Genomic DNA, 19,254 nt, shown 5'->3' on the forward strand with positions numbered 1-19,254 from the left:
ATCTTGAAAAAACGACATAGTAAGGTATGACTTCCAAAATCTTGAAAAAACGACATAGTAAGGTATGACTTCCAAAATCTTGAAAAAACGACATAGTAAACTATGACTTCCAAAATCCCGAAAAAAACGACATAGTAAACTATGACTTCCAAAATCTCGAAAAAACGACATAGTAAACTATGACTTCCAAAATCCCGAAAAAACGACATAGTAAACTATGACTTCCAAAATCTTGAAAAAACGACATAGTAAACTATGACTTCCAAAATCCCGAAAAAAACGACATAGTAAACTATGACTTCCAAAATCTCGAAAAAACGACATAGTAAACTATGACTTCCAAAATCTTGAAAAAACGACATAGTAAACTATGACTTCCAAAATCTCGAAAAAACGACATAGTAAACTATGACTTCCAAAATCTTGAAAAAAACGACATAGTAAACTATGACTTCCAAAATCTCGAAAAAACGACATAGTAAGGTATGACTTCCAAAATCTCGAAAAAACGACATAGTAAACTATGACTTCCAAAATCTTGAAAAAAACGACATAGTAAACTATGACTTCCAAAATCTCGAAAAAACGACATAGTAAACTATGACTTCCAAAATCTTGAAAAAACGACATAGTAAACTATGACTTCCAAAATCTCGAAAAAATGACATAGTAAGGTATGACTTCCAAAATCTTGAAAAAACGACATAGTAAACTATGACTTCCAAAATCTCGAAAAAACGACATAGTAAACTATGACTTCCAAAATCTCAAAAAAACGACATAGTAAACTATGACTTCCAAAATCTCGAAAAAACGACATAGTAAGGTATGACTTCCAAAATCTTGAAAAAAACGACATAGTAAACTATGACTTCCAAAATCTCGAAAAAACGACATAGTAAACTATGACTTCCAAAATCTTGAAAAAAACGACATAGTAAGGTATGACTTCCAAAATCTTGAAAAAAACGACATAGTAAACTATGACTTCCAAAATCTCAAAAAAACGACATAGTAAACTATGACCTCCAAAATCTCGAAAAAACGACATAGTAAGGTATGACTTCCAAAATCTTGAAAAAACGACATAGTAAACTATGACTTCCAAAATCTTGAAAAAACGACATAGTAAACTATGACTTCCAAAATCTCGAAAAAACGACATAGTAAACTATGACTTCCAAAATCTCGAAAAAACGACATAGTAAACTATGACTTCCAAAATCCCGAAAAAAACGACATAGTAAACTATGACTTCCAAAATCTTGAAAAAACGACATAGTGAGGTATGACTTCCAAAATCTCGAAAAAACGACATAGTAAACTATGACTTCCAAAATCTCGAAAAAACGACATAGTAAGGTATGACTTCCAAAATCTTGAAAAAAACGACATAGTAAACTATGACTTCCAAAATCTCGAAAAAACGACATAGTAAACTATGACTTCCAAAATCTTGAAAAAAACGACATAGTAAGGTATGACTTCCAAAATCTTGAAAAAAACGACATAGTAAACTATGACTTCCAAAATCTCAAAAAAACGACATAGTAAACTATGACCTCCAAAATCTCGAAAAAACGACATAGTAAGGTATGACTTCCAAAATCTTGAAAAAACGACATAGTAAACTATGACTTCCAAAATCTTGAAAAAACGACATAGTAAACTATGACTTCCAAAATCTCGAAAAAACGACATAGTAAACTATGACTTCCAAAATCTCGAAAAAACGACATAGTAAACTATGACTTCCAAAATCCCGAAAAAAACGACATAGTAAACTATGACTTCCAAAATCTTGAAAAAACGACATAGTAAACTATGACTTCCAAAATCTCGAAAAAACGACATAGTAAACTATGACTTCCGAAGACTGAGACCAGAATGTCACTGATCCAAACTGTGGTCAATTAACTCAATATATGTTTTTGGTGCATTCAGATGATCCTCAAGAATCTCTCACGTTTAGAACTTTCCTGAGTTTACTTGCGTCATTTATGAAGTAATATTTTTCAAATGAATCATTTAGTCATGAAAATATTGAATGAAATATATCGAGTCACCATTGATGACTCTTTACTGAACAATGAGCGAGTTTAACAAACAGTAAAAAAAAAGAAAATTTTTCTTCTTCTAGATTAAAACAAAAAAAAAAAACTCCTTGAAAATTTATTTTGGAAAGAATAGAAAACTAGAAAATTAGAATCTAGAAGGAAAAAATTGGGGGGGGGGGTTTACCCAGATTTTATTTTCTAGATTTTTTGAAGAAAATAATTTTTTACTTAAAAAAAAAAAAAATATCTAGAAAGAAAAAGAGCGAGAAAGACAGAAAGAAAGAGATTAAGAAAGAAAGAGAGTAAGAAAGGTCCAGAAAGAAAGAAAGCAAAAAAGACAAAGAAACTAAAAAGAAATGTCCAGAAATAAAGAAAATGAGCGAATGAGACAGAAAGAAAGAAAGACAGTGAGAAAGACAGAAAGAGAGGAAAAAAAACTGCAAGAAACTACAACGAAAGGTCCAGAAATAAAGAAAAAGAGCGAAAAAGACAGAAAGAAAGTTTCAGAAAAAGAAAGAGAGCTGGAATGAAAAAAGAAAGGGAGAGAAATGAAGAAAGAGAAAGAAAAACAGAAATGGGGAGAAACAAAGAAAGAGAAAGAAAAACTATAAAGGAATGGAGAGAAAAAAAGAAACAAAGAAAGCAAGAAAGGTATAGAAAGAAAGAAACTCCAAATAAATGGGGAGAAACAATGAAAGAGAAAGAAAGGATGAAAAAGAAAGGCAGAGAAAGGAAGAAACTAAGTGGAAAGGGATAGAAACAAAGAAAGAGAGCGTAAAAGAAAGGTAGAGAAAGAAAGGATGAAAAAGAAAGGCAGAGAATGGAAGAAACTAAAAGGAAAGGGATAGAAACAAAGAACGAGAGCGTAAAAGAGAGGTAGAGAAAGAAAAAAGAAACTAAAAGGAAAGGGATAGAAACAAAGAAAGAAAGCGTAAAAGAGAGGTAGAGAAAGAAAAAAGAAACTAAAAGGAAAGGTAGAGAAAGAAATAAATGGAGAGAAAGAAAGACAGAATGAAAAAAGAAAGGCAGAGAAAGAAAGAAACTAAAATGAAAGGGATAGAAACAAAGACAGACAGCAAGAAAGACAGATTGAAAAAATTAAGGTAGAGAAAGAAAGAGTGAGAAAGATAGAAAGAAGCTAAAAAGAATGGAAAGAGAGAGAAGAAAAAGAGTGTGAGAGACAGAATGAAAAATGACAGACAAAGAAAGAAAGACAGTACGGTCAAAGGGGGAGAAACAAAGAAAGACAGCGAGAAAGACAGACTGAAAAAAGAAAGAGTGAGAAAGACAGAATAACAAAAGAGAGTGAGAATGAAAAAGGAAGAGAGAGAAGAGAGGGAGATAAAGAGGGAAAGAGAGAAACTAACTCACTCGCAGAGTCCAGCTTGTCCTGGCTGTGTCTTGATGCCACACGGTGAATCGCTCTGTTGAGCTCCTTCATCTTTCTGCTCCATCACTCCACAAGTTTCTGGTTCAGAGACGAGAAAACTTTCAAACACGAATTTGTCCTGAACAAATCAAACACGTGTTTATTTTACTCATATTAAAAAACGTATTTCTGTGTTGTACTTAAACACAAGTCTCAGAGAACAACGAGACCGGATCAGAAAACTGACTCCAGATAAGACGGGTAGATGCTTTACCAGTTTGAGTTCCATTAGAGGGATCCGTGTTGAACTCCACACCGCTCCTCTGGAAGTGGAAAAACAATCTATTATTCTAGAAATGTAGAATTTCATTTTCAGGGAGGAGAGAGTTACCAGCACGAGCTGATGTCGGAAGGAAATTTAAAAACATTTTTAAGTTAGTTTACTCTTATGTCATCAAGTAAAACCTGAAATGTTCTAGAAATGAAATGCATAAAACTGTTTAACCAGAGTTTCATCAGGGTTCATAGACTTGAGACTGATAAGAAAAGCTTTTTGAACGAGTGTCTATGGGAGATTTTCTGTCTTTCATTAAAACATTTGTAAATTAGAGCATCAGAGACGACCCCAACCATGAACAGCATGGTTACCTGCAGCAGGGCCTGGAGTCTCGGTGGTTCCCAGTCTCTAAGATAGAAGAGACAGTCTCGAGGGTGATGTGCATGTAGACCAGAGTAACCGCACTGAGGCGTCTTACATCCCGTCTGCAGGAGACACAAAATAAATTCTGATGAGCTCCAGAACTTAAAAAGTCTGCATCCTGTCCTGAAAAATGTTTTCTTGTGTTTGTACTTAAAACTGTACTAATGTAAATAACGAGAAGAGGTGTGAGGATTTGTCCAGAAGGACAACTGAAACAAACAATGGTTTCCTGTTGCTGTTGCTGTTTTGATCATTCAGAGGCTCAAACTGTGGAACTGTGACGATGTGCATCCACCTCACCTTGTGGTACGGGTTGTTGCAGCCGCTGCAGAACTGGTACCTGCACTGGGAGCAGCTGAAGTGCATGCAGCCGCCTTTCGTCAGGTCGTACTGGAACCTACAGTGAGGACAGGCTGCAAGAGAAGACAAACAATTGTGTTCGTTCTGTTAATGAAATACTAAAAGCTACATGTGGCAGGAGAGGTGAATCAGAAAGCTCAGGTCAGCAGGTGCTGATAAACATCTGCAAAGTATGAACGTCATTTTTAACTCCCTCATCTCTGTATCGGGATCAGCCTGTAAAAATCAGTCCGGCTCTAATTTAAGGAAAAACACTGGAGGACGATAAATGAGTAAATCAACCCAGTAACAGTGAACGTTTTTTAATTAAAGCTCGAGTCAGGAGGTAAAAACACTGAAATGAAACTTGTGGTTTAAGGTAAAGTTTTCGTAGCGACTCACTGATGCCGTTGTCTCTCAAATAGCCGGCCAGGCCCTGCCTCTGGTACTCCGGATCGTTCTCCCTCTTCCACTGCTGGAACTGCTCACATGACAGATTCTGGTGCTGAGACTCCCACTGACACCAGAGAGAAAGTTTATGAGAGGGAAAGTCTCAAAGCTCCGTGTCAGAGGAACTTTTCATAACTTTTAATCAAATAAAAGTTGCTACATGTGATGAAAAATTATTTAAAAAAACAGAACTAATACTCACAGGTTTCTTGCACTTGGTACAAAAACTTTTCCGACATGACGGACAGGTGACTTTCAGCTGGTCTCCATCATTGATAAACCCAGAGATGCACTGACGACATTAGAAGGAGAGGAAATGGTGACTGTTTTACATTCATTTCAGTTATTCGCACACATTCACGTGTCATTTTTAGTCTCCCATTCCAGAATTCTGGTACGAAAGCAGTTGAATAATTGTATTTTCATTTGTTTTTTTTATTATTACAAGACATATACACAAACAATATTTGTTTGACTTTCTGATGAGACTATCTATAAGGATGTTAATCACTTTTAAAATAAAAAATCGTTAGTTTCACTCACGTGACAGCACCAGAGGAACTTTGGATCTTTCATGAGAGCGTGCTCGGTCAACTTTTTATGAAACAGCTCATACACATCACACTCCAGACAATCCCGCAGCTGCAGGGACAAAATGTTACTCAAACAATTCAAAGTATTATTATGAATCTATTCTGTATATCTTTCTTTATCTTGCAGTACTGTTTATGTCCCTCATTATTATTATTTCATGTAATTCTGTTTCTCTTACTTTGTTAGCTTAGGAGAGGTATTTGCAAAAGCTATGACCTTCCTCCCTCTCCTGCAAATTCTACAAGCTAGTTGCTTTTGATCCATGTATATCTGAGTATATGTAAAAGTCTGTTTATAAGTTGACAAGAACAGGAAATTCAACTGAAAGAAAAGTGAATAAAAACCTCAGGGAGACAAACGTGACATTAACATATCTATGTATCCAGGTTGTTTCAGTGCTGCTGTTACACTGAATTCACTATTATTTCACTTGAAAACAAGGTAAAACATAATGTGAAAAAATAGCTGCTGTGTTTCAAAATTAATCAAATATAGTAAATAGAATAGGAGAATCAGAATAATGATGCTCCTCTTCCTCAGCTCACCTGTATGTCCAGAGTGGAGAAGTAGCTGTCCAGTTGTTCGGGGTCATTGATGTCCGGCTCGCCACAGACGGGACACACCATGTCTCTGATGTGTTTATCTCTCACAGCAACGGTGAAGTGCAGACCGAAACACTCATGACACACCGAGCACTGACAGGAAGTCAGAGACTGCATCTGGAAAAGAAAAACAGACGTGGAGGAAATGATAAACGCCTCTGCAGATGAGAGCAAATCTTCAGAAGTCTGAGTTAAAAGAATCAACTGAATATCTTACAAAATTAAATGGGGGCAAGACAAATTTGAATTACTTGGTTTCTGCATAAACCTAAATAAAAAAGCGACCTTGTCATCATTCAAGTCTTAAATATAAACACAATGTGCTTCAGCTAATGACAAAGAAATGATGATATTTTGTGCAGTGCTGGTGGAAAAATCCCTGGATTTGGCATCAACATCCTGAAGCATAAGTTTCCAGATTCGTCCGAACATCCCGTCACTGACTCACCTTGCTCCGAGGGAAGATGCACAGACAGCACGGACACTCATTGTTGAGGAGACGCCTGATGAAATCTTTGTCATGTGACTCCTTCACAGCTTGAACTACATCCTCCAGGGAGTACGTGACATCTGGCTCTTGAAGCAAAGCGAGCACAAGCTCACAGCGCCCCCAGCTGGGCAGGTCGTACAACGCTAGCAGACGCCTGCACATCCTCTGAGGGGAGGATGACAAGGGGTTAAAGAATAAAGAAGGTGGATTAAACACCACACCCAGGATATTTCAGTACACAAAACATTTTCACGTCAGCACATGTACAAGATGTACAAATTTAAAACCGCTGGCATCTGTAGATTACGCAACCTGTTTGTCCGGGTTTTTGGGATCAATCGGTGGCTCGAGCTGGGTGGTCCAGATACGCTGGTGGAAAGGCTCCAGTAGGGGGCGCTGAAGCAGAGACAAGGCCCCTTTGACCTCACCTCCACTCAGCCGCAGGGCCTCCTCACACTGGGCCACATCCCGGAAACCCAGAGAGTGGAGCTCCTTCATCTGGACACAAGGACACAAGGAGGAAACGCTCAGGCAGGTGTTTACAGACGTGATACATCTTTCTTCAACAGAACATGTCCTGATAAAAACCAGGAAGTGTCTTATACCATGGATAGACGTTGTAACCCTTTTAAAACCCACTGGTCTTGATCAGGAAGTCACTCACTAAATCGCAACTTTCTCCATGTTCACACTCACCAGAGTTACAGAGAACAGACGCTCAGGCAGTGAAGGAGGAACGTTTCTCCTCATTCACACCCGCAGAACAATTACACTCACGTTAATCAAGCTGCTGGTTAAAGGTTAAAAAAAGTTGCATTACCTGGGAGTGTCTGGTTGACAGATTCATTTTCCTACCTTGGCCTGTCGGTCTCTCAGCAGCTGCGTCACGGCCCTGTCTGTGTCTCCTCCTGCTGCCAACCACGCCAGCTTAGCCTCGGCTCTGGACAGCTTCACATCTTCAACTGTGGCGTTGGGTTCGCTCTCTACCATCTCCTGTCCGTCTCTCTCCACCACGGCGTGTATCCCAGAATCCCCTGTCTTGTAGTTCAGCTGGACAGATGCCGCCATAGCGCAGATTTCATCCAGCAGGTGAGGCAGCTCTGACGTCAGCCAATCACAGGGGTTGACGTTGCTGCCGCGGCACACACACAGGGCTGCGTACACCTCCTCTGGGCTGACACCTTGTTTTTCTGCTTCCTAGGATGGAGAAAGAGGATAAATCGTTGAGTATGTCTACATTTCAAGATGTCATCGGGTTTCATGTAATTTGATTGATTAGACGATATCATTTTTTCTTAACTTCTTAAAAAAAAAATATATATATATATATATATATATATATATATATTTTCGATGAAGACTCACCCTGATCTGGTGGATGAGGCTGAGTCCGTCCTCCCTCATCATCTTTTGGCTCTTCAGCTCCAGGTTCACTCGGGGCTTCGCAGTAGGCTTCACACCTGCCTGAGTTTGATCCTTAGCCATGGACAAAGTCTGCTGAAGAGACTGAGGCACCGAGTCGCCAGGGGAGTCTTTACATGACAGGCTGCACATCTCACACACCGCAGTCGGCTTGGTGTTCACATAGGTGCAGAACTGACAAGTCCACTGTGAAGGAGACAGAAAATATTATATTTACCAGATTTTTAAGAGTTGCTCATCATTCAAACTGTTTTTTTGCAGCATGAGATTAGCTCAGCCATTTAACTGCTCACACAGTATTAACTACCTGAGCAGGTAGTCGAGTTACAGTGAGACAAACCTTTGTTTTAATATCAGACTGAGATGCAGAGCTGGACGGGACTGGTGCGACAGGCGGGCGAGTGGCCAGACGAGGGCGCTCACACACCTCACACAAGATGCTGCTGCCTTGATTCACAACAGTGCAGCTCTTACACTGCCACTCTGAGGGAACAGACACACACAAGTACACACAACATTCTTACTGCTCCGCTGCATAATCCCATTATTTATCCGCCTGCCTTCATTCTTATTTTATTGTGTTGTCAGCTTAAGTGTTTTCATCTTTTCCCTCTTTAAAAGCACAGTGTGTAACTTGAGTTAATGACGTGCAGCATGAGTTAAGTTTATTGTTGTTTCGTCTTACTTGTGTTTGGTGAGGTAGGAACTGACGTGGGGCTTTCTTGAGCGGTGGATGCAGCCGTGGAGAGTCGAGGCCGTTCGCAGGTTGAGCAGAGAACAGCTCGCATCTCGTTCACTGTGGTGCAATGTGAACACTCCCAAGGCGACAGAGACGGACTGAAAGAAGACAGAAAAAGACTCACAGACAAATTTTGGCAAAAAGTGAACGCAGAATAGATTTTCAAGACCAGACATACTAGTCAGAGGTTTCTCCTGGTACTAGATTGTTTAGTGTGCAACTCTGTGTCGATAGTCAGTCGAGAACCAGGTGAACCAGGTGAACAAGGCAGTAAAAAAGGCTTTGAATATCCTCACCTGGCTGTTTTGGCTGCTGCGACGACAGATCTGTTGTGTCCTTGGCGGTCGGGGTGAGAGTGAAACAGTCGGTCACAGTTCAGACACAATCTCTGGACACAGGTGGAGCACTGAGACTGGACAGTGGAAACACCACAGATGCCGCAGGTCTCTGTGGGTACAAAAAAACCACACATGACAAACAAGTTCAAAAACCAGACGGCAAAACAAAAAAAACAACTCTACTTCTGTTTTAAGGCCCGTTGTGATGTGGCATACCCAGTTTGCTTTTCTGTATTTTGTCTCTCTTGTGACTGGCTCTGGAAGGGTGGCGATGAAAGAGCCCATCACATGCGTCGCAGAAAGCCCGATTGTCACATGAGGAGCAAACCAGTGACGGAGGGCTACCACACAAATTACAAGCTGCGAGAGAGCCTGGACACACGAGCAACAAAGGATGGAAACGATACAATACTCAATGTTACTGGTACAAATGAAGGAGCACATGAATAAAAACAATGAAAAAACAGAAGTAGACTTTAGACTCTATGCTCAACATTATATATGTATATAAAGAAATAACAAGTATGTAAAAGAATAAATGACCATCTAAGCCACATTTTGATTGGGTTTCACTTTTCGTTTCTGTGGTATGGCAGCAGCTCACCTGCTGACGGTTTCAGGGGCTGTCCCACGGGGCCCTGAGCAGGTTTGGGCGAAGGAGAGAGGACCTGTGGATTGTCTCCAGGCTGCTCCTCCGCAGGCGGAATAACCACTGGGTCACTCACCGCCACGACCTAAAGAAACAGCATCACAGTAAAAACGTTTTTCACGTTAAATATGTAAGACTTTGGAAGAAAAACTTAAATTGTTTTTTTTTTAAATTTAAATAAAAAATAATGACATTTATAGAAGATGTGGACGTAGATGTGGGGTAAATAAACATTTAGTAATAAAAACACAAATGTTTGTACAGACCTGCTGCTCGAGAAATGGGAAGATATCTTTGAAGAGTTCTAGGTGAGGATGGGTGCCCTGAACAAACAAATGGAATATGGTGAATCACTTAGAGAAAAACCTTCGATGTTTACAGCAGGGATGATTGACAACGTACAGACACAAACCTTAATGATCATGTCCACCTCGGTGCGTAAGGTCATGACCTCCAGCGTCACTGCGGCAACTTTTTCAGAGTCCGGCTCGCTGACCTCATCCGGAAAACTGAGGCCATCGATTTGCTGATTGGTGTAACCGTAGAGAAAGAGGACTCTGCGGCCTCCCTGTGAAAGGAAAGCTTTGTTCAAGCAGCTGGTTGACCCATAATCACACCACTGACTTTATAACTTTGGCACAAAATTAAGACTCATTAGCAAAAACAAACCCTCAAACTTCAACCAAAGTCTGATTCAAAACTAATTTAAAAACAAAATGACGCTGAAAGTTTCCTGTAAATTCAGGAAGATTTGCGCTGGATGAAATGTTGAAGTCAGAACTATTCAACATCTTCTCACCTTGATGGCGTCCACTGTGGCTCTGAAGACGGGGTTGTTGTGCTTGACGCTCCTCCAGTATCTGGGCCTGGCGGGGAAGGTCAGGTTACAGCCGTACTTCTCCAGAATACCCAAGGCCTTGACCAGTCGAGTCAAAGACTCCAGAACCTGTTGTGCAGATGAAGTTGCTGGGTCGGTAAAGTCCTTCGGGTGACAACACTTAAAGAAAGGTCGAGGGTCAAACTATATCTAAACAAACATGTCCAAGTCTGAATTACTTACAATCCTAAACATCACATTAACGCTGGCAGAACACTAGTTTATGTAAAATAAATCACGGCACATACAATGATTTTGTGTTGTACTTTTACATTTATCTGAGTAATTTTCATTCTAACAAGAGCTTTTGTTTCATTACATTAAGTTGTTATAAGTCTGACAAGTACAGTACAGACAAGTAAAGACTTTCTGCCCTTTCAATTTTTAGAAACATGTAAGATTTCCTGACTTCTCTCCTGGCAGGTTAAACTGATCTGAAACAGAAATAGAAACGTGACCTCCTGTTTGCTGCGGCTGGCCGTGTTCTCCCTCAGCATGGCCTCGGCTGTGAGGTGGCGGTACTTCTCTGACAGAGGCAGAGCGATGCCCGCCATCGTCTGGACGTCAGCCTTCACATCCTGGGCTACTCCTGAGGAGGAGAGGACGGACTGGGCTCTCCTCCTGACCTCGTCCATCTGTACGGACAGAGAGCCGCTGCTCATCGCCGCTGAAATGAGACAAATGTATGATAAGTTCATTTTTAAACGATTTATCACAAAAACTGGAATTTGATTGCATCCAAATATTGACGCAGTATACGCCTCTTACTAAACGTAAGTCACTGATAGAGAATAAACAAACAAACGCAACACAAAGTGGTTAAAATGAACCACAGCAGGAAAATGTGAGTGGGTACCCTGTGATATACATACAATAATAAATGTGAGAGACATTTTGAAGGGTTAAGGAATCACATTTTTTCTGGAGTTAAAGTATTTTTAAAAAATGCGGAAAGTTAAAAAGTAAATGGGTGTGTCTCCCAGAAGTATTATCTTCCTCCAACTTCCGAACTCAACCTTGGGTCCTGTGTGTGCTTCCCCTGACTTTACTCTATGTCCCGTCATAGAATAGAATACAAGGTTAATAAACAGGCATTTCACTGCATTAACTCAACTTGTGCTCAGAATACTTTCAATTCTTTTGCAATCGCAATATATCTGTAGTGCTATAAATAACTTTGTGAGACATTGACAGTTTTCTTTTTAATGGCATTAACATTTTAAACCAAAGGCACCAGTCAGGATTGTTTTAAATTCAAATCACCTAAAACCCAGATCACAGTGACAACAGGTAAAGCGAATGAACGAAGCGTGTGTCGTGGGTGTACCTTTCTCAGTATGCGGCAGAAAAACAAGAGCATTTGATTTTTAATTCATCAGCAGATGATGCTAATCTGGGAAGTCCAGGTTAATAATAGTTTCACCCAGTGACAGTGAACGTGTGAGAACAGTAAGATAACGTCTAAGAAACTCGGAGCGACGTTAATCATCGGTTCAATCTCAAGAGGGAATCTGTTGCTCTGGGTTTGTGTCGAGTTGAAGTTCCACTAAAGTGAAATCACAGCTGACAACAACATTTCTCCAGAGTTGAAAGCGAAACTTTGACAAACATCGTTCGTGCTTCGTACCTGACGTCTTCGGCGTTTCCCCTCGCGGTTTGTTTCCGCCCGAACTACGCGTCGCTGCAGCTCCGCTAGTGACAGAAGGTGAAATAAAATGTTTTAAGAAGCTGTTAAAGTCTCATCCTCACTCACTCCGGACTGACTGTAGCTCAGCTGCTAGCTTTAGCTTCAAACCCGGAAGCCCGCTCCACGCTTTAGCCTCTCCGCTCCACTTCCTGTTTCAAAAATAAAAGCTCCTAATTAAAAAGCAGTCGTCTCCAAAAATCAAACTTTATTAAAAAAGTTCATCAGAATCTTAAACAAAGTTTTTTTTTTAACAAACTAAATAAATAGTAAAGAGAAAAGTTGAGTATTTCACAGGTTTGAATCTGGAGGAAGTCTGTGTGGAGGCTGCGAGTCACTGAGTGGCCACTAGATGTAAACAATTAAAATTATTAATTGGTGTTTAAAACATTATTTCGGTTTTTCTACATTTATGATATTAAACATTTTCATGTTTTCCCCGAATGTTTGATACTAAGAAGAGACGACGAAAACTAAATATAAATACAAGTTGTTGTTAAAATGATAACTTCTGTCTTTCTATTCTTTATTTATTTTTTTCACACTAATACCAAACAAAGAAACTAATCAAATCAAAACTGAAAATAAACATGTTTTGTGATTTATGTATTTCTACGTTTTTAGGCAAAAAACTAAGAAACTAAGAAAAATTAAAAAAAAACAAATGATGAATACAGTTAGTGTAAAAAATATTATTTTCCGTTTCTAAACGTGTCCAAATATAATTTTGTATTTTAACATTTAATTGTTTTCATACTAAAAACAAAAACACTAAGAAAAATAAAAACGAATTAGTGTTAAACATATCCTTTATGTATTTCTATATTTGCTTAAATATATTTGGGGGGATTTTTTTCAATAAAAAATAAGAAACCAAAAATCTAATAAAAAAATTGGTGTTAAAAATATTCTTTATTTATTTCTACATTTTTTTGTTAAACGTATTTCTGTTTTCCTGTTTGTGTGGATAACTTCTGAAAGTTTTCTCTCGTGCAGCTGAAGTTGGTGAGAGTCAGTTCCGCATGTGACTGAAGGGGGGAGACAGTGGGAGGCGCAAACTGCTCCACTGGTGTAAAATCGAAAGTAACGTGGAGGAGGAAATACCCGAATCACAAGGTACCGACGGGATTATCTCACCTCGTAGATCCACTGTTCACACAGCTCTGCTTCACACTAGTTCGTCTCTTACTTGTTTTGCAGCGTCGTCATGTCCAAGGCACTGAACCTGAGGATCAGCCCGGAAGCTGCAGGGAAGGTGAGTTCAATCTGCTCAATCTGTTCAGGACACGGACACGGACACACACACACACACACACACACACACGGTGCTGTAAAATAAACTGAACTCTGCTGTGAGGACACGTCCACTTGGTGAAACGTGAGACGAGTCCATGTAAACGTCTGGTAAAGTTCCATGGGAGAAGAAAACGAAAGTAAATCCAGTGATTTTCAGTTTGAAGTGTAACATGACTCAGCAGTGTGAATACTTTCTGTCTCGTGTCTCCTGCAGGTGGAGAACGTCCAGCAGCACCTGCACCATGAGGTCTGTGCAGCTTCTCATTAAAGTCACTCATTCAAACAGAAACCACGTTGTCCCTGCAGCTCTCTGAATAATCGGGTTGTTTTCCAGGCAGAGAAACTCTTCTCCACTGTCATCCCACAGAAGATCACTCAGCTGGACGCTCTGCTCAAGGTCAGAAAGTTCAGTTTCAGTTACAACACTCTTTGATTGGACATGTGAGGCGCTCGATGAGGGACCTCTGTGAATCAGGCATCATTCATGCAGTTCCTGATTGAGTTAGATCATCTAAAGTCCTTTCTTTTTTCACTGAAGCTTTGAATCAGGCCACTCACCTTTGGAATGTGTTTCTCATTCAAGCGTTCCTCAAAAGAAGCTCAGAACATAAAAAGCCATTTGCAGACATGAACTCCGGAGGAAATCACACACGAACAACACAGCAGGAGATTCTCCGCTCAGCTTTAAATAAATAAAGTTAACAAGCTAAGTTAAAAACAGAAGTTAACCCCTGTGTTTCCTGTTCTTCGTTGACAGGACAGTGCCTTGAACCTGGACACGTCCTCGCTCATGGCTCCGCTGGACATCCCCATTCCTGACCCTCCCTCAGCGGAGGAGGTGAGTGCAGAGCAGCTCCCAGCCGTCGTCACTCAAAACAACCTGAACAGAGAGAATTCAGTCTGTCACACGCTTCACCCACTTATTTCAGATTCAGTTCAAATCATCCGTCTGAATCAGTGAGTTCAGCTACAATCACATTAAATAATCCAGTTTCTGAAAACACTCACATGCAAGGAAAAGGATTCTGTGTCTTAAGATCACTGTAAATAACTACATTTCCCATGGTGCATTTGTGGCAATTCCTTAAAATCTTTAAATAATGAAAACCCCACCTCCTCCATGTTGGCAGATGGTACATGGACCAAACAAAAAAAAATCATAGTACACGTTGAATCCATTTTTCTCAAAGGTGGTTTCTGTCATGTCGTCCATCTTTATTTACAGCATAGCAATGCTAACGTTGTTATGTTGTAATGATGCCACTTGTTCCATAGGATTGGTTCGTATGAACAAACTAATCTGATTGGCTGTAAATGTGAATATAACTATAACACGTCAGATTCGTCTTTATGCAAAAGCAAACATGACTGTTGGTCGGTTGGTTGTGCAGGAAATGGAGACCGACAAGAATGAAGAGGGCGAGAAGAAGAAGAAGGGTATGGTGTTTTTAAAATTTTGTAAGTTGTCACAGTCGAGGCCGACATTTGACAAACACTGTGACTTTTCACCTGCAGCTCTGAAAAGTGGCTTCATCAAGGGGAACGAGAAGATCGTGTTGGCTTTGGACAAAGTGAAACCCGAGATTGTTGCTTTCAGGGAGATCCTCACCACAGTGAGTGCAAAGACGAACGCTGAGCCCAGGATCTGCAGGAACACACAGAACAACGTCCACACATTAAATATGAAAATGTTCCACAGGCTCAGGTGTTTGAGTTTAAATTCACATTTTACAAAGTTAAACTCACTTGTGTTGTTTCCCTTCAGGTTTCCTGCTGGATTCAACATCTCGTCCCACAAATAGAAGATGGAAACGACTTTGGAGTCGCCATTCAGGTGCATGTTCCTTCCAAAAGACTCCGGGAGTGTTAACGTTTCCCGGTGTTTTAAAAAATGACATCTCGATAATTTGTTAATAGCACACAAATGATAGTATAACACATTATTTATTTTAGGTCTAATTAATTTGACAAAAAGAAATAAAGAGTAAATCGAAATTATCCTTATTTTCTTTAATTGCAGTATAACGTCATTATCACCAACATGAATATATTTTAGTTTATTTTGAAATGTTTCATTTCTGCAAACTTTTCCACCACAGGAGAAAATCCTGGAGAGAATCGCTGCTGTGAAAACCAAAGTTGACGGTTTTCAAACAAACATTAACAAGTAGGTTGAATGTAGATATTTGTTGTAATAAATGTAATTTTGGTTGATATGAAGACTTTAACTAGTTTAAACTTTTAAAACCCCGCGTTTTGTTTTTCTCGTTTTTAAATGAAGGTACTTCTCAGAAAGGGGAGATGCTGTAGCCAAAGCTTCCAAAGAAACTCATGTGGTGAGTCTGAAATGTTCTGGTGTTCAAGTCAGTAATTGTTTTTATTGTTAACATTTAAAGATGCAGATGTTAAGTAAACGTTCAGGCACCAGATTCAAACTAGAATCACCAACCACTGCAGATTCAGTCCACACACATTTACTGACATTCTCTCTCTCTCCAGATGGACTATCGCTCGCTCGTCCACGAGAAAGACAATTGCATCTACGCTGATGTCAGAGTGATCGTTCTTGACCTGCGCGGCTTCTACGTGAGTCCGCCCGACTTCTCCGAAGCGCAAACCAACACATGAACACGTTCAAATGTTCGTTTATTCACTCCTACCTCTTCACCCCAGGTCGAGTTTTTTGACATCATCAGCAAGAATCTGGACAAGGTGACCAATCCTAAAGGAGAGGAGAAGCCGTCCATGTATTGAAGCTGGAGGTGATGAAGACGGACACACACTTCACAGCTGGCTGGATCATCGATCAACCTTAGCCTCAGTCATTGAGTTCCACTCAACTCTGCTTCTTTAGTTCAATAAACATGAAAATTATAACCGGAGCGAGTTTTAACACTTTAACTAAATTCAACTTTTACAGCTGCAAAACAGAAATAAAACAATGAACAAAGATGTTGAGAGTCGCTGATTTATTTGTAACAAAACCTTTTTATTAAATGTGATTCATTGTTATCATCTCATTTATCTTTTCTTTTTTTTTTTATTAACAAAATCAATGAGGAATCTTACCACAAAAATAATTTCCTCTTTAAAAGATCAAGAGGAAAGACCGACAACAATAATGACTTAAACAAGAAGCACAACGTAGACAAAGCAAAACACAAGTGTCCCAGTGATTCAAACTTCAGGACCTTCTCCTCCAGGTATGAGCTGTAAAAAAAAAAATATATATATATATATTATAGGAAATACATTTTACTGCGAAGGCTTTAAACAACAGGAACAGATCATGTGAACATGTATCATACATGTGAGAGTCTATAGATCCATTAAATGGTCTGACTGTGTGTAAATTAAAAATCACACATGTATTTCCATTAGATTTTGACAATGGAACACAAAACATTTATCCAATAAAAAATATAAATTATTGTATACAACACAAACAAAATATTTCTTAACTCTCATTAGTTATTTGTTTTTGTGTAACATGGGTTTTAAGAGGTCGTCTGTTTTCAGCTGGTTCAATGAATCGGATTCTAGAAATGTTCTTACCATTGTGATGTTGTTGCCGTTCAGGAGAATCTGGTCCAGTTTTGTTATCCTCCGTCCCTCTGGTGTGATTTCACTGAAACAGATATTTACGATGAGTTAACTCAACAGCAGCTGAATTCAGAAATAACTGAGCTTGAGACATGTACTTACAACTCCGTCACATCCTCCAAGACCATATCTGAGGAAACAAGTTCAGGACAAAATCTGGAGCAGAATTCAGAACAAACAGTAAAAACCACCCACGATGATAAATACTGGAGAAAGTGTGTTTTACATTTTTAAGAGACTGTAACCATGACGACTGAAAGGATACTGACAAAATCATCAAAACCCAGAAGGGTGCCGACGATTTCTTTGTCCGTTTTCATGACGATGTGAATCCGGGAGCCGATACATTTGTCCACAAGCTCTGAAAGAGAAATTCAAATGATCACTTCTGAGTTTGTCTGATGTTTGAACGTAGTTTTATCTTCCTGCACTTCATTACAGATCAGTGCTTTATATCATAATCAAGGCTGCAGCAAATGGCTGCTTTCTTTATTAATTCAAATTTTTTTTATTTTTCAAAACATCCAGGAAATCATTTGCTCTGTAAGAAGAGAAAAAATGCTCATCACAAATTCTTACAAATGTAAAAATATGTAAATGTTCACATCCGGGACAATTCAATCAATATCTTCTAATCGCAGATACAACACATTAGTGCTAAATAACAACTATGTGTAACTGATGTAAATGACAAACATTCGTACTACAGTTAATTTAATATCATATTTACACATATTTTATCCACCAGAGCAATAAGAAGTTTGTTTTTTAGCATTATATTAGATTTATTGCTGTGTACAGTCTCTGAGCAGTTTATTAGGAACACCTGTACACCAGCTTTTCTCGGCCCAACGAGTGGCAGCACAGCTGAAGTGAACGCAGACAGAAGTCAAGAGCTTCAGGTCAAACATGACAGAAAAATGAGCATCATGGCTGTAAAGATGACACATCCGCAGAAATGAAGTCTTGAGGGTTTGTTTCCTTCAAAGACCAAAGTTGAACTGTCCGGTTAGAGAAAGGTGTTCCTAATAAAGTGCACAGAGACGTTAATGTCAGCTAGTTTAACCTGTTGTAACATCTCCTGCACTCGCTGCTGCCCACAGATTCACTCCACGATCAATACAGACACTTATTTTGAGGGAAATGCAGATTGATGCTAAACATGTGGACGATGTAAAGGACGAAGCTAAAGTTTGACACACGAGACGAAACCACGAGACGAATCCACGAGCTGATAAAACTCGACACACTTTGATTTAAATGAGTTTTGAACGGTGCAGATGATTCATCACTTGAACAACATGTGGAACAGGAGGACATTCATTCTGTCGCAGAGTTTAGCTAGCTGCTAGCTGCTAGCGTAATGCTACCGCGAGCGAGCGAGACAACGCCGACATTTTAAATCTTCAACCCGCAGATTTAACAAAAACAAACACACGAGGCTTTAATACAACTGTGTGTGAGTGTGTGTGTGAGTGTGTGTTTGAAACCAACAGAAACAGAGAAAGTACAAACCGAGCGGGAGCAGCTGGGAGGGATTCGTTGTTTGAGTCGCCGCCATGTTGGATCCACGTGCAGACGCAACCAATCGATGGAAGAATAGCCGGCAACGACCAAAGCGATCAAACCCGACTGAATCGATGCTCGACGTTTATATAGACGACGACTCAACTCGGATCGATCTGTTGATTATTATCGATCTGTTGTTTAATTTATTATCGATCTGTTGTTTATTATCGATCTGTTGTTTATTATCGATCTGTTTTTTAATTTATTATCGATCTGTTTTTTAATTTATTATCGATCTGTTGTTTATTTATTATCGATCTGTTGTTTATTTATTACGGATCTGTTTATTAATTCATCATCGATCTTTGATCTAAAACCAATTAAATATGAAATAATCTTATTTTATTTAGTCCCACGTGACGGCGCTGCCAATACATGACGTAATTCTTTCACCAAACAAAGAGAGCGATACTGAGGTCAAGATGGTTCCTCACTTTCCTGTGTCCTCTACTAGTGGACTATTTCACAAACTAGAT

The 19,254-nt window shown here is 39.4% G+C and overlaps 3 protein-coding genes across 3 annotated transcripts in view; 1 reads left to right on the plus strand and 2 right to left on the minus strand.

Annotated features, from left to right (window-relative positions):
* LOC109644332 (E3 ubiquitin-protein ligase RNF31-like) overlaps positions 1–13,151 on the minus strand; it is a 34,878-nt gene extending 21,727 nt beyond the window's left edge. Inside the window, exons 1-22 of the mRNA XM_069512458.1 lie at positions 12,254–13,151; positions 11,085–11,293; positions 10,549–10,695; positions 10,162–10,317; positions 10,016–10,072; positions 9,705–9,834; positions 9,317–9,472; positions 9,059–9,209; positions 8,709–8,860; positions 8,364–8,506; positions 7,967–8,209; positions 7,457–7,798; positions 6,914–7,099; positions 6,560–6,766; positions 6,055–6,228; positions 5,459–5,557; positions 5,118–5,207; positions 4,868–4,982; positions 4,427–4,539; positions 4,075–4,188; positions 3,701–3,749; positions 3,429–3,525 (exon numbers count right to left, since the gene is read on the minus strand). Coding sequence (XP_069368559.1) covers positions 3,429–3,525; positions 3,701–3,749; positions 4,075–4,188; positions 4,427–4,539; positions 4,868–4,982; positions 5,118–5,207; positions 5,459–5,557; positions 6,055–6,228; positions 6,560–6,766; positions 6,914–7,099; positions 7,457–7,798; positions 7,967–8,209; positions 8,364–8,506; positions 8,709–8,860; positions 9,059–9,209; positions 9,317–9,472; positions 9,705–9,834; positions 10,016–10,072; positions 10,162–10,317; positions 10,549–10,695; positions 11,085–11,288 — 3,125 coding nt within the window. The 5' untranslated portion in view covers positions 11,289–11,293; positions 12,254–13,151. The remainder of the gene's footprint in view (positions 1–3,428; positions 3,526–3,700; positions 3,750–4,074; positions 4,189–4,426; positions 4,540–4,867; positions 4,983–5,117; positions 5,208–5,458; positions 5,558–6,054; positions 6,229–6,559; positions 6,767–6,913; positions 7,100–7,456; positions 7,799–7,966; positions 8,210–8,363; positions 8,507–8,708; positions 8,861–9,058; positions 9,210–9,316; positions 9,473–9,704; positions 9,835–10,015; positions 10,073–10,161; positions 10,318–10,548; positions 10,696–11,084; positions 11,294–12,253) is intronic.
* A 214-nt stretch (positions 13,152–13,365) lies between these two features.
* Positions 13,366–16,556, plus strand: psme2 (proteasome activator subunit 2). The gene is made up of 12 exons (XM_069512451.1): positions 13,366–13,426; positions 13,511–13,565; positions 13,821–13,853; positions 13,941–14,003; positions 14,364–14,444; positions 14,998–15,043; positions 15,122–15,219; positions 15,372–15,440; positions 15,706–15,773; positions 15,888–15,942; positions 16,106–16,192; positions 16,280–16,556. Exons 2-12 carry the CDS (start codon positions 13,518–13,520, stop codon positions 16,358–16,360), a joined length of 729 nt encoding a protein of 242 aa, XP_069368552.1. The 5' UTR covers positions 13,366–13,426; positions 13,511–13,517; the 3' UTR covers positions 16,361–16,556.
* Positions 16,557–16,574: 18 nt separating this feature from the next.
* Positions 16,575–18,882, minus strand: lsm5 (LSM5 homolog, U6 small nuclear RNA and mRNA degradation associated). Its single transcript, XM_069512457.1, has 5 exons — positions 18,725–18,882; positions 17,475–17,570; positions 17,312–17,339; positions 17,162–17,234; positions 16,575–16,816 (listed from the first exon to the last, which is right to left on the minus strand). The coding sequence occupies exons 1-5, from the start codon at positions 18,768–18,770 to the stop codon at positions 16,784–16,786; spliced, it is 276 nt and encodes a 91-aa protein (XP_069368558.1). The 5' UTR covers positions 18,771–18,882; the 3' UTR covers positions 16,575–16,783.
* Between the last annotated feature and the right edge of the window lie 372 nt (positions 18,883–19,254).

The sequence above is a fragment of the Paralichthys olivaceus genome, chromosome 17, assembly GCF_024713975.1.
Source record: "Paralichthys olivaceus isolate ysfri-2021 chromosome 17, ASM2471397v2, whole genome shotgun sequence".
NCBI classification, from domain to species: domain Eukaryota; kingdom Metazoa; phylum Chordata; class Actinopteri; order Pleuronectiformes; family Paralichthyidae; genus Paralichthys; species Paralichthys olivaceus.